The sequence below is a fragment of the Callorhinus ursinus genome, unplaced genomic scaffold (assembly GCF_003265705.2).
Source record: "Callorhinus ursinus isolate GAN/ISIS: 27379988/994484 unplaced genomic scaffold, GSC_fseal_2.0 scaffold73, whole genome shotgun sequence".
NCBI classification, from domain to species: Eukaryota; Metazoa; Chordata; class Mammalia; order Carnivora; family Otariidae; genus Callorhinus; species Callorhinus ursinus.
This window is the reverse complement of record NW_027397135.1, coordinates 166,006-179,049: the sequence shown is the minus strand read 5'-3', so window position 1 is coordinate 179,049 and position 13,044 is coordinate 166,006. Positions and strand designations below refer to the sequence as shown.

Sequence of the window (13,044 nt, the reverse complement as noted above, 5' to 3'; positions counted from 1 at the left end):
CTTTTAATGTACTGTTGGATCCTATTGGCTAGTATTTTGGTGAGAATTTTTGCATCCATGTTCATCAAGGATATTGGTCTGTAATTCTCTTTTTTGATGGGGTCTTTGTCTGGTTTTGGGATCAAGGTAATGCTGGCCTCATAAAATGAGTTTGGAAGTTTCCCTTCCATTTCTATTTTTTGGAACAGTTTCAGGAGAATAGGTATTAATTCTTCTTGAAATGTCTGATAGAATTCCCCTGGGAAGCCATCTGGCCCTGGGCTTTTGTTTCTTGGGAGATTTTTGATGACTGCTTCAATTTCCTTAGTGGTTATAGGTCTGTTCAGGTTTTCTATTTCTTCCTGGTTCAGTTTTGGTAGTTGATACATCTCTAGGAATGCACCCATTTCTTCCAGGTTATCTAATTTGCTGGCATAGAGTTGCTCATAATATGTTCTTATAATTGTTTGTATTTCTTTGGTGTTGGTTGTGATCTCTCCTCTTTCATTCATGATTTTGTTGATTTGGGTCATTTCTCTTTTCTTTTTGATCAGTCTGGACAGGGGTTTATCAATCTTGTTAATTCTTTCAAAGAACCAGCTCCTAGTTTCGTTGATCTGTTCTACTGTTCTTTTGGTTTCTAGTTCATTGATTTCTGCTCTGATCTTTATGATTTCTCTTCTCCTGCTGGGTTTAGGCTTTATTTGCTGTTCTTTCTCCAGCTCCTTTAGGTGTAGGGTTAGGTTGTGTATTTGAGACCTTTCTTGTTTCTTGAGAAAGGCTTGTATTGCTATATACTTTCCTCTCAGGACTGCCTTTGCTGTATCCCAAAGATTTTGAACAGTTGTGTTTTCATTTTCATTGGTTTCCATGAATTTTTTTAATTCTTCTTTAATTTCTTGGTTGACCCATTCATTCTTTAGTAGGATGCTCTTTAGCCTCCATGTATTTGAGTTCTTTCCGACTTTCCTCTTGTGGTTGAGTTCTAGTTTCAAAGCATTGTGGTCTGAAAATATGCAGGGAATGATCCCAATCTTTTGGTACCGATTGAGACCTGATTTGTGACCTAGGATGTGATCAATTCTGGAGAATGTTCCATGGGCACTAGAGAAGAATGTGTATTCCGTTGCTTTGGGATGGAATGTTCTGAATATGTCTGTGAAGTCCATTTGGTCCAGTGTGTCATTTAAAGTCTTTATTTCCTTGTTGATCTTTTGCTTAGATGATCTGTCCATTTCAGTCAGGGGGGTGTTAAAGTCCCCCACTATTATTGTATTGTTGTCAATGTGTTTCTTTGCTTTTGTTATTAATTGCCTTATATAATTGGCTGCTCCCATGTTCGGGGCATAGATATTTACAATTGTTAGATCTTCTTGTTGGATAGACCCTTTAAGTAGGATATAGTGTCCTTCCTCATCTCTTATTACAGTCTTTGTTTTAAAATCTAGTTTGTCTGATATAAGGATTGCCACCCCAGCTTTCTTTTGGTGTCCATTAGCATGGTAAATGGTTTTCCACCCCCTCACTTTCAATCTGGGGGTGTCTTTGGGTCTAAAATGAGTCTCTTGCAGACAGCATATGGATGGGTCTTGTTTTTTAATCCAATCTGATAGCCTGTGTCTTTTGATTGGGGCATTGAGCCCATTTACATTCAGGGTAACTAGTGAAAGGTATGAATTTAGTGCCATTGTATTACCTGTAAGGTGACTGTTAACTGTCTGTTGTCTGTGTTCGTTTCTGCTCTTTGCTGCTTTTAGGTTCTCTCTTTGCTTACAGGACCCCTCTCAGTATTTCTTGGAGGGCTGGTTTCGTGTTTGCAAATTCCTTTAGTTTTTGTTTGTTCTGGAAGCTTTTTATCTCTCCTTCTATTTTCAATGATAGCCTAGCTGGATATAGTATTCTTGGCTGCATATTTTTCTCGTTTAGTGCTCTGAAGATATCTTGCCAGTCCTTTCTGGCCTGCCAGGTCTCTGTGGTTAGGTCTGTTGCCAATCTAATGTTTCTACCATTGTAGGTTACATATCTCTTCTCCGAAGCTGCTTTCAGGATTTTCTCTTTGTCTCTGAGACTCGTAAGTTTTACTATTAGATGTCGGGGTGTTGACCTATTATTATTGATTTTGAGAGGGGTTCTCTGTGCCTCCTGGATTTTAATGCCTGTTTCCTTCCTCACATTAGGGACGTTCTCTGCTATAATTTGCTCCAATATACCTTCTGCCTCTCTCTCTCTCTCTTCTTCTTCTGGGATCCCAATTATTCTAATGTTGTTTTGTCTTATCGTATCACTTATCCCTCGAATTCTGCCCTCGTGATCCTGTAGTTGTTTCTCTCTCTTTTTCTCAGCCTCTTTATTTTCCATCATTTGGTCTTCTATATCGCTGATTCTCTCTTCTGCCTCATTTATCCTAGCAGTTAGTGCCCCCAATTTGGATTGCACCTCATCAATAGCCTTTTTGATTTCGATTTGGTTAGTTTTTAGTTCTTTTATTTCTCCAGAAAGGGTTTCTCTAATAACTTCAACGCTTTTTTCAAGCCCAGCTAGTATCTTTAAAGTCATGTTTCTGAACTCTAGGTCCGACATCGTACTAATGTCTGTATTGAGTAGGTCCCTGGCTGACGGTACTACCTCTTGTTCTTTTTGCTGAGGTGATTTCTTTCGTCTTGTCATTTTGTCCATAGGAGACTTCCAGTAAGTGGTCGCTTCCCTGTTCAGAGAGTTGTTGCTACTCTCCTGTTCAATCTCCTGTTGAGTTCGTAGGTGTTCAGAATGGTTTGATCCCTATTCAGCTGAATTCCTGAGACCAGACGAAATCTAGGTCTCCTACTCCTCCGCCATCTTGCTCCGCCCCCTCATCATATGTTCTTATAATTGTTTGTATTTCTTTGGTGTTGGTTGTGATCTCTCCTCTTTCATTTATGATTTTATTTACTTGGGTCATTTCTCTTTTCTTTTGGATACGTCTGGCCAGGGGTTTATCAATCTTGTTAATTCTTTCAAAGAACGAGCTCCTAGTTTCGTTGATCTGTTCTACTGTTCTTTTTGTTTCTATTTCATTGATTTCTGCTCTGACTTTTATTATTTCTCTTCTCCTGCTGGGTTTAGGCTTTATTTGCTGTTTTTTCTCCAGCTCCTTTAGGTGTAGGGTTAGGTTGTGTATTTGAGACCTTTCTTGTTTCTTGAGAAAGGCTTGTATTGCTATATACTTTCCTCTCAGGACTGCCTTTGATGTATCCCAAAGATTTTGAACAGTTGTGCTTTCAGCTTCATTGGTTTCCATGAATTTTTTAAATTCTTCTTAATTTCCTGGTTGACCCATTCATTCTTTAGTAGGATGGTCTTTAGCCTCCATGTATTTGAGTTCTTTCCTACTTTCCTCTGGTGATTGAGTTCTAGTGTCAAAGTATTGTGGTCTGAAAATATGCAGGGAATGAGCCCAATCTTTGGTACCGGCTGAGACCTGATTTGTGACCTAGGATGTGATCTATTCTGGAGAATGTTCCATGGGCACTAGACAAGAATGTGTATTCTGTTGCTTTCGGATACAATGTTCTGAATATATCTGTGAAGTCCTCTTGGTCCAGTGTGTCATTTAACGTCTTTATTTCCTTGTTGATCTTTTGCTTAGATGATCTGTCCATTTCAGTGAGGGGGGTGTTAAATTCCCCCACTATTACTGTATTGTTGTCAATGTGTTTCTTTGCTTTTGTTATTAATTGGCTTATATAATTGGCTGCTCCCATGTTAGGAGCATAGATATTTATAATTGTTAGATCTTCGTGTTGGATAGACCCTTTAAGAAGGATATAGTGTCCTTCCTCATCTCTTATTATAGTCTTTGGTTTAAAATCTAATTTGTCTGGTGTAATGATTGCCACCCCAGCTTTCTTTTGGTGTCCATTAGTATGGTAAATGGTTTTCCACCCCCTCACTCTCAATCTGGGTGTGTCTTTGGGTCTGAAATGAGTCTCTTGCACATAGCATATCGGTGGGTCTTTTTTTTAATCCAATCTTATAGCCTGTGTCTTTTGATTGGGGCATTTAACCCATTTACATTCAGGGTAACTATTGAAAGATATGAATTTAGTTCCATTGTACTGCCTGTAAGGTGTCTGTTACTGTATATTGTCTGCAATCCTTTCTGATCTATGCTGCTTTTAGGCTCTCTCTTTGCTTAGAGGACCCCTTTCAATATTTCTTGTAGGACTAGTTTTGTGTTTGCAAATTTCTTTGGTTTTTGTTTGTTCTGGAAGCTTTTATCTCTCCTATTTTCAGTTACAGTCTAGCTGCATATAGTGTTCTTGGCTGCATATTTTTCTCGTTTAGTGCTCTGAATATATCATGCCAGTCCTTTCTGGCTTGCCAGGTCTCTGTGGATAGGTCTGTTGCCAATCTAATATTTCTACCGTTGTAGGTTACATATCTCTTCCCCCAAGCTGCTTTTAGGATTTTCTCTTTGTCTCTGAGACTCATAAGTTTTACTATTAGATGTCGGGGTGTTGACCTATTTTTAGTGATTTTGAGGGGGGTTCTCTGTGCCTCCTGGATTTGATGCCTGTTTCCTTCCCCACATTAGTGAAGTTCTCTGCTATTATTTGCTCCAATATACCTTCTGCCCCTCTCTCTCTTTCTTCTTCTTCTGTGATCCCAATTATTCTAATGTTGTTTCGTCTTGTGGTATCACTTATCTCTCGAATTCTGCCCTCGTGATACAGTAGTTTTTTATCTCTTTTTCTCAGCTTCTTTATTTTCCATCATTTGGTCTTCTATATCACTGATTTTCTCTTCTGCCTCATTTATCCTAGCAGTTAGTGCCCCCATTTTTGATTGCACCTCATTAATAGCCTTTTTGATATCAACTTGGTTAGATTTTAGTTCTTTTATTTCCCCAGAAAGCGTTTCTCTAATAACTTCCATACTTTTTTCAAGCCCAGGTAGTATCTTGAAAATCATCATTCTGAACTCTAGGTCCAACATCGTAGTAATGTCTGTATTGAGTAGGTCCCTGGCAGACAGTACTACCCTTTGTTCTTTTTGTTGAGGTGATGTTTTCCTTCTTGTCATTTTGTCCAGAGAGGAATTGATGAATGAGAAAACAAAATGCTAACAGGGTAATAACGTTCCCAGAAAATACACTGTAAAGAAATCAGAAAAGACCTGAAACCAGGGGAAAAGAAGGGGAAAGAAAGAAAAAAAAAGAAAAAGATAAAAAGAAACAAAATGGAAAAAACAGAATATGATCAAATATGATCAGGCTGGTGCATAGATCAGTGCCACACACTAGATTTGGGGTGTGCTTTGGTCTGTTAGAAGAAAGTGCCTCCCAAAATTTTAAAGAAAGAAAGACTTATACGTGTGCAAAATAAGGGTTGATATGATGAAGGGATGGAATATGATTGTAAAGATGAAAATTATAAGAAATTCTATAAAGGGAATTGATAAGATAGGAATTTGTTTGAAAAAAGAAAGAAGAGGATTCAAAAAAGAAAGAAAGAAAGAAAAAAGGGGGAGAGAATGTGATCAGGCAGGAGACTAGAACAAAGCCATACACTAGAGATTTAGGGTATATTTTGATCTGTTAGAAGAAATTGTATCTCAAAATTTTAAAGAGAGAACTATATATATATATATATGCCAAAAATAAGGGTAACTACTATGAAGGGATAGAATATGACTCTAAAAAGAAAAAATAAAAATGCTTTTTTAAAAAAGGGATTGATAAGATGTTGGTTGAAAAAGGGAAAAAAATCAAGAAAAAAAGTTAAAAACAGAAATTAACTTTGAAAGACTAAAGAATCATGGTAAAAAAGCCAGGAATTTTATGTGCAGTATTCCCCTAGCGCTGGAGTTCTGCCACTCTCATTGATCGGTAAACTTGGTCTTGGCTGGCTGTTCCTGCTGATCTTCTGGGGGAGGGCCCTGTTGCCGTGGTTCCCAAATGTCTTTGCAGGAGGCGCAATTGCCCTGCCCTTGTCCGTCCCGGCTAAGTAATCTGCTCGGGTTTGCTCTCGGGATCTTTTGTTCCCTGCACGCTCTAGGTACAGCTTTGGAGGAGGAGAGTGACAGTGGCGGCCTCCCAATCTCCACTGTGGAGGAGCCGAGAACTCGGGGCCCCGCTACTCAGTGAGCCCCCAGAGAAAAGCAGTCACTCCCGTGTCCCCGGTCTCCGGCCGCACTCCGTGCTCACCTGGCCTGTGACCGAGTGTTTCTTTCTCTGGCACCCGACCCCGTGTGGAGTCTCCAAACCCAGCAGATCCCTGCGGTGCGCTCCTGTGCCACTCCTCCCGGGGGAGGAAGGGGAGTCTCCCCGGCTCTGCCACTTGTTGGGTCCCTGCTGGAGGAGCAGTGGCCTGACTGTGTCACCGATCACAGTTCATGGCAACCCTGAGCTGAGAGCCTGCGCCTCGGCTCCATCTCTGCAGCCGGCTTCCCCGCTCCGATACCTGGGAGCTCTGCCACACTCAGACACCCCAGTCTTTCTGTGACCCTGAGGGTCCTGAGACCATACTGTCCCATGAGGGTTCCACCCCCCGCTTAGCCACTGGAGCGAGTTCCTCAGCAGAGCCAACTTGTAAAAGTTCCGATTTTGTGCTCTGCGGCTCTATCACTTGCCAGAAGCGGCCAACGGAGGCCCCCTCCCCCGCCATCTGTCCTCCCAAATATCCTCGGATTCACTTCTCCGTATGTCCTACCTTCCAGTAGGTGGTTGCTTTTCTGTTCAGAGAGTTGTTGCTATTCTTTTCTTCGATCTCCTGTTGAGTTCGTAGGTGTTCAGAATGGTTTGATCCCTATCCAGGTGAATTCCTGAGACCAGACGAAATCCAGGTCTCCTACTCCTCCGCCATATTGCTCTGCCCCCTCAGCCAGTATCTCTTTAAATATTTCTTCTGACTTAACCTCTCATGTCTTTTGAAAACTCCAGTTAGATCATGTTGGACCATTTAATATTGTATTGCAGGTCTTGTATGCTTGATTCTGTTATTTTTCAACTCTTATTTCTCTTTGTGTTTTAATAGGAATAATTTGTCTTGATACATTTTCATAGATTTTTTTTTTAAGATTTTATTTATTTGACAGAGACACAGCAAGAGAGGGAACACAAGCAGGGGGAGTGGGAGAGGGAGAAACAGGCTTTCTGCTGAGCAGGGAGCCCAATGCAGGGCTCGATCCTAGGACCCTGGGATCATGACCTGAGCTGAAGGCAGACGCTTAACGACTGAGCCACCCAGCCGCCCCATTAGTCTTAGTCACTTTAAAATTTGTTTGGTATTTCGAGCATCTGGGTCATGTCTGATTCTGGTTCAGTTGATTGCTTTATCTTTTCTCATGGGTTTTTTTTGTGTGTGTGTTTCATAATTTTAGACTGAATCCCAGACATCATGTATAGTGAAGACTGAAGTAATATTAATTCCTTGAAATGGACATGCCTTTTTTCAGGCCAGTAGTGTGGCAGTGCAAATCAATCTGATCATGAATTGACCTGGATTTAGGTTTGTTGGTTATTATGATTTTACTATTATTACTTTCATTACAGTATGGCTTTCACATTCCTCTAGAATTGGGCTGCTAATGCCTTGTGCTTATCTTCTAACATCTATAATGTTTTCAGAATTGGGTTGAAGTCTGGTTTTTGCCTCCCCTTTGTTCCACATAAGGTAGGTCCTTGAATGCTAGAGAATTATCCTCCATGTCTTTTCCCCATCAGATCTTAGTTCCTTGTATGGCTGTACTGCGGAAGGGGCCTCTCTCTATACACTTGCCCTCCCTCTAGTGGTAGGCAGCTATCACTTATTGTTGACTGTTAAACTTGTAATGGGGACATTGCTGTTTTTTGTTATACTTCCTTGGTCTGTCCTTTTTTTTTTTTTTTTTTTTTTTGTAGAGAGGGAGAGAGAGAGACAAGACAGAGTTCTTGGCCTGTCTTAAGCACACTCAGCCTCATATCTGTGGTTGGCCTTGGGCAGCAGTTTCCTGCCCCTTCTCAAGTGGGAACAGACCCCTGCTTGTTAAAGGAGCCAGCCAGACCATGGGCCCAAGAAGGTTTTATGCCCCTCCCTAATCAGTAGAGATTTTTTCTTCTATCCTTCCTTGTATAACAATTATCTTTGCATATATCATAGGGGCCAGAAGGGTTTCTTAATCCTCCCCCAGAGCCAGATTGGTTTTGCTTCTATTCCTCTCCCATTCATGCTGTGTACCTTTGCCTGGTCTCTATGGGCTCCCTCCTTAAGCAGCTTAAAGCTTTTGCCTTGTAAGAGAAAAAGGTGCATGAAATGGGCAGGGCTCAGTGCCTACCCTGTAGCAGCCATAGCTCACCTCATTCTCTCCTGTACTGCAAAGGAGTGTCTTCTTCCCAGACTTTCTTATAGCATCCAGTGGAGGCTGAAGGGAAGAGCTTACCCATAAGTGCAATTTGCCCTTGTGTCTTGGGCACCCAGCTTTACAAAGTGATACATTAGCCCACATTAGGCCTCTAACATTGTTTTTTTGAAGATTTTATTTATTTATTTGAGAGGGAGAGAATAAGAGATAGAGAGCACGAGAGGGAAGAGGGTCAGAGGGAGAAGCAGACTCCCTGCTGAGCAGGGAGCCCAATGCGGGACTCGATCCCGGGACTCCAGGATCATGACCTGAGCTGAAGGCAGTTGCTTAACCAACTGAGCCACCCAGGCACCCTAGGCCTCTAACATTTTGTTAAAATTTTGGCTCACCTCTTCATGTCCACAACTTCTACTGGTACCCTGCTTTTTTGGCAGAAATAATTTGTTGTCTTGTCTCTCCTTGGAGGACATTGTCCTTCTTCCCAAATAAAAGAATTCAGATTATTTTGCTTCCTTGTGACCCTTAGGTCTCTGAAAGAATCAAGGAGAGTTATCCTTTTATAGATTATCTGGGTTTTTTCTTGTCAGTGTAAGAGTGACATTCATTGCAGGTGTCTGTATCCTAAATGGAAGTGGGGTCTCTAAGAAGCCATGTATTTTTAAGTCTCCTCAGATGCTTCTAATGAACAAAAGGATTGAGGAACACTTCTAAGAGAAAGGATTTTTTAGGAAGTAAATCTGCTTTATAGAACTTCTGTTGGTGTGTTATTAGAATTCTAAAACCAAAGCCTAATAGAGTCTTCCATGATCTTTGAAATAGAACATTGAAAGATTTAGAATAGAGGCTAAAAGATAGTATATAGGTTTCTTGCTCCCCTCAACGAGTTTTGGAATTTTTCTGATCTTGACTACAAATTCTACCTTCCACTCTTCATGGTTGGCCTAATTATTATCAGAAGGAAAGATATTTACCTGATGGTTTTTACATAAAGAATTGGAGGTGGTTGTGTGATTTCCAGGTATCATTTGTTGGCTGAAAGTCTGGTTCACTTTAGTCTCCAGTCAGGATCCTCAGTTACTCTGGACAATGGAAGCCTTTTAGCAATCAGAAAGAGAATCTATAACCATGCATACATTTTCTTGTTGGCAGAATCGCATTGCAAAGCGCAGCAGGAAGCTGGTGGACTATGACAGTGCTCGCCACCATCTGGAAGCTTTGCAGAGCTCCAAGAGGAAGGATGAAAGTCGAATCTCTAAGGTAAGGACTGATCCCACTGTTGACACCACTCTCCATATTCTACGATCTATAACAATATTGCTTTTTAAAATTAAATACAAGCATAACTCAGAGATATTGTGGGTTCAGTTCCCAATCATGGCAATAAAACAAATATTTTAATAAAGCCATTCAAATGAATTTTTTAGTTTCCCAGTGTATGCAAAAGTTATGTTTACACTGTACCATAGTCTCTTAAGTGTGCAATAGCATTATGTTTAAAAACACAGCATGCATACCTTAATTAAAAACACTTTATTTCTAGAAAATGCTATTATCTGTGCTTTCAGCAAGTCATAATCACTAATCACAGATTATAACAAATATGGTAATGAAAATGCTCAAATATTGCAAGAATTATATGAATGTGACCCAGAGACATGAAGTGAGCAAATGCTGCTGGAAAAATGTTACTTACAGGCTTACCTGATGCAGGGTTGCCCCAAACCTCAATTTGTAAAAAAATTTAGTGTCTGCAAAGCCCAATGAAGTAAAGCACAGCAAAACAAGGTATACCTGTTATTTTCTTTAAGGAGGTTGGAATTAGGACAGAATTTAAACTGAAACATGGTATTTGTGGGCTGCTTTCCCAAATTTTTAATAAGGTTTTTCATGTGATTATAGAGTTCACATGGCTGACACTGACTCACACATTTTGGTCAGAGTAAACCTTGGCCCCCGACAATACCGAAGGGTCAGTGAAAGTAATGTGTTTCTCCATTTTGTTCTGTGTTTGGGGTCCGTATTTGAAGCTAAAAGGCAGATTCAGATAGAAAACAAATTTGAAATACTAAGACATAACCTGTGGTTGCCAGAGAGTGCAGACATGTGCTGGATTTGTAGAACATTCGTTTTCTTTTAGAAAACCCGTTTTACTATGTGCGCCAGGCACTTACAGATGCCAACTGACACCTGCTAACTATTCCCTTTGCTTCCAGTCTTTGCCTCCTCCTATCTGCCTACACACAGCTGTCTGAATAGTCTTTCTACATCACATATCTAGATAGTTTCTCCACTGCTTGTCTTTTAGTGGCTCACATTGCCTATAGAAAACAAATCTCAATTTCTCAGCATGCATATAAGACCCGCACAACTTGGTTATGACTCACCTATTCATCCTAATCAACTTTTGAATCTTCTTTCTCCTCTGCTCCTTCTTTCATATGCACATCCTAAACTAGAGCTTCGTGGCCCACACAGCAGTTCCCGAGCAGCCACGATAAGAGCTGCCCGTCATGTAAGACACCATAGGTGCCAGGCACCATGCTCAGCTATGCCATCATTTCTTAATACTTACAATACCTGTGAAAGTAGGCATTAGTGTCTTGTTTTTATCAGTGAGGTATCGGAGATGAAGAAAGTTAAAACCATCTCACAAGTTGACACAATCAGTAAGCTAGAATTCTAACCCAGGGAACACCATCTTTTTGTGTTGTAGTACCTCTCCACCTGCTTCTTCAGTGAACCTTTGCTGATTCTTTAAGGTTCCTTTAGAATGTCACTTTCCCTGTGGAACCTTCTCTGTTTCTCTACCATTTTCCCCAATAGCATGCACCACAACAGTTTGTAAGCACTAGTTTGTAGTGTAATTATTTAGACTTCTGACTAGACATGGGGAATTTCTTTGGGAAGCATCCATGTCCAGTATGCAGAGCAGAGCAGTGTATGGGACAGGCAGTTAACACGTTTTTGTTGCCAGAATCTGCCAGACTACAAAAGCAACCATTGTAATCAAGCCAGTTTTCATGTCTTAATAAGACTTAATATTTCAGTTATTGAAAAAAATTATGTGGATTTTATTTGTTTTTTGGTTTGTTTGTTTTTGAGAGAGAGTGTGTGTGTGCATGTGAGAAGAGGAGGGGTGGAGGGAGAGAGAGACTCTTAAGGGGCTCAAACTTTACTACCCTGAGATCATGACTTAAGCTGAAATCAAGAGTCAGATGCTTGACCAACTGAACCATCCAGGCACCCCCCCACCAAAATTATGTGGATTTTTAACCAGACAAATTTCTGTCCTCAAAATGTTTCTTGGATGCAATAAAGCTATTCCCATTTTATGTTAAATGCTGTTGTTGTATATAGAAATGGCTTGTGTTTCGATGATATTTTTTAGCGTAAACACTTGTTATGTGTCATTTCTAGGCAGAAGAGGAATTTCAGAAAGCACAGAAAGTGTTTGAAGAGTTTAACGTTGACTTACAAGAGGAGTTACCGTCATTATGGTCAAGGTAAAGTTGTTTCTGTACAGAAGATCAAGAACAGGGATATCTCCTCTCTTGTCTTTATTGCCATTAATGCTAAAGCACCATCCAAGAGAAGTGTTCCATTTCTGTGCTTTTCAGCATGGTGGCTATATACCACATGTGGTGGGCTGTTGCACACTTGGACTATGGCTAGTATGGTGGAGGAACTGAATTTTAGATTTAATTTCTTTTGTTTGGATTCATTTGAATTTAAATAACAACATGGGGCTAACAGCTATTATATTGATGGCAGAGTTTTAGACCTTGATCTGTTTCTCAAGTGGAGCTCCAGATCTCAATCAGAGGCATGGGGAGAAGTGCCCTTAACTTTGAAATTCACAGAATACCTTTTAGCTCTTGGCAGGACTCCATTTATTCTGAGAGGTTATCTAGTCTTCCAGCTTTGATGCCAAACCTCTCCTTTCAGCTCTCACCTTTTAACCTGAACTTCATTCCCATTTGAAGTGCTAAATATTCTTCTTCTTATGGGTACTCTGTGTTTCTTGTGGCATTAAGAGCATTGTCCATCCTTTGTCTTATTTTTTCCACTCATTGGTAGAACCAAGAAGTTGTTGGATGAAGTGGGTCCTTATGTCTCTCAATTTCCATCAGTGCCTCATGCTCCCACACCAAATAAACAGAATTGTGTTCACTGTGCAACCCTGCTTTAAGTTAAGACAAACCCTCTAGCCCAGCTTCCAACCAGATTGGCATCCCCTAAAACCTTCCTCCGTGGAAATTCTGGATTTTCTACTTATCCTCTAAAATTGTGAGCATTTTGAGGGTCTAGAGTGGAGTTTGTCCAAAAAATTGAGTTTGCCTCAATTTTTTGTGTAGAGTAGGCACTCCATGTTTATTTTTGAACTACTGAAATATCTAGAGGAAATTTTGGCTAGTTCACGATTAAATCAGCCTGTAGGGCATGTCCACTTCAATATCCAGCCATAACCCGAAGTTTAACATGAGTGAAATTAACTCATCGCTCATCTGAATTTACTCATTCTTTCAACATCTGCATTTCACTTTGTGGTACTATCATTCTTGGGCTCCCAGGCTGCAAACTGTGGAGTCAGTAACTATAGAAAACCAGAGGACCATCCAAGGAATCAATCCATCCTTTCTCTCTGTGGTCTTCTGGATTGGTCTCTCTCTCTCCTTATTCTCACTGCTCCCACATTTACCCTCACTATCCCCCTGTGAGTTATGGTGGTGGTCTTGACCTCATCCT

At 40.5% G+C, this 13,044-nt stretch overlaps 1 protein-coding gene across 2 annotated transcripts in view; it reads left to right on the top strand.

Moving 5' to 3' along the window:
• The window catches only part of AMPH (amphiphysin), a 320,442-nt gene that overhangs the window by 196,174 nt on the left and 111,224 nt on the right, over window positions 1–13,044 (top strand). For both annotated transcript variants that reach the window (XM_073886903.1, XM_025853126.2), the window contains exons 6-7: window positions 9,448–9,555; window positions 11,716–11,801. In XM_073886903.1, the coding sequence (XP_073743004.1) occupies window positions 9,448–9,555; window positions 11,716–11,801 (194 nt within the window). The remainder of the gene's footprint in view (window positions 1–9,447; window positions 9,556–11,715; window positions 11,802–13,044) is intronic.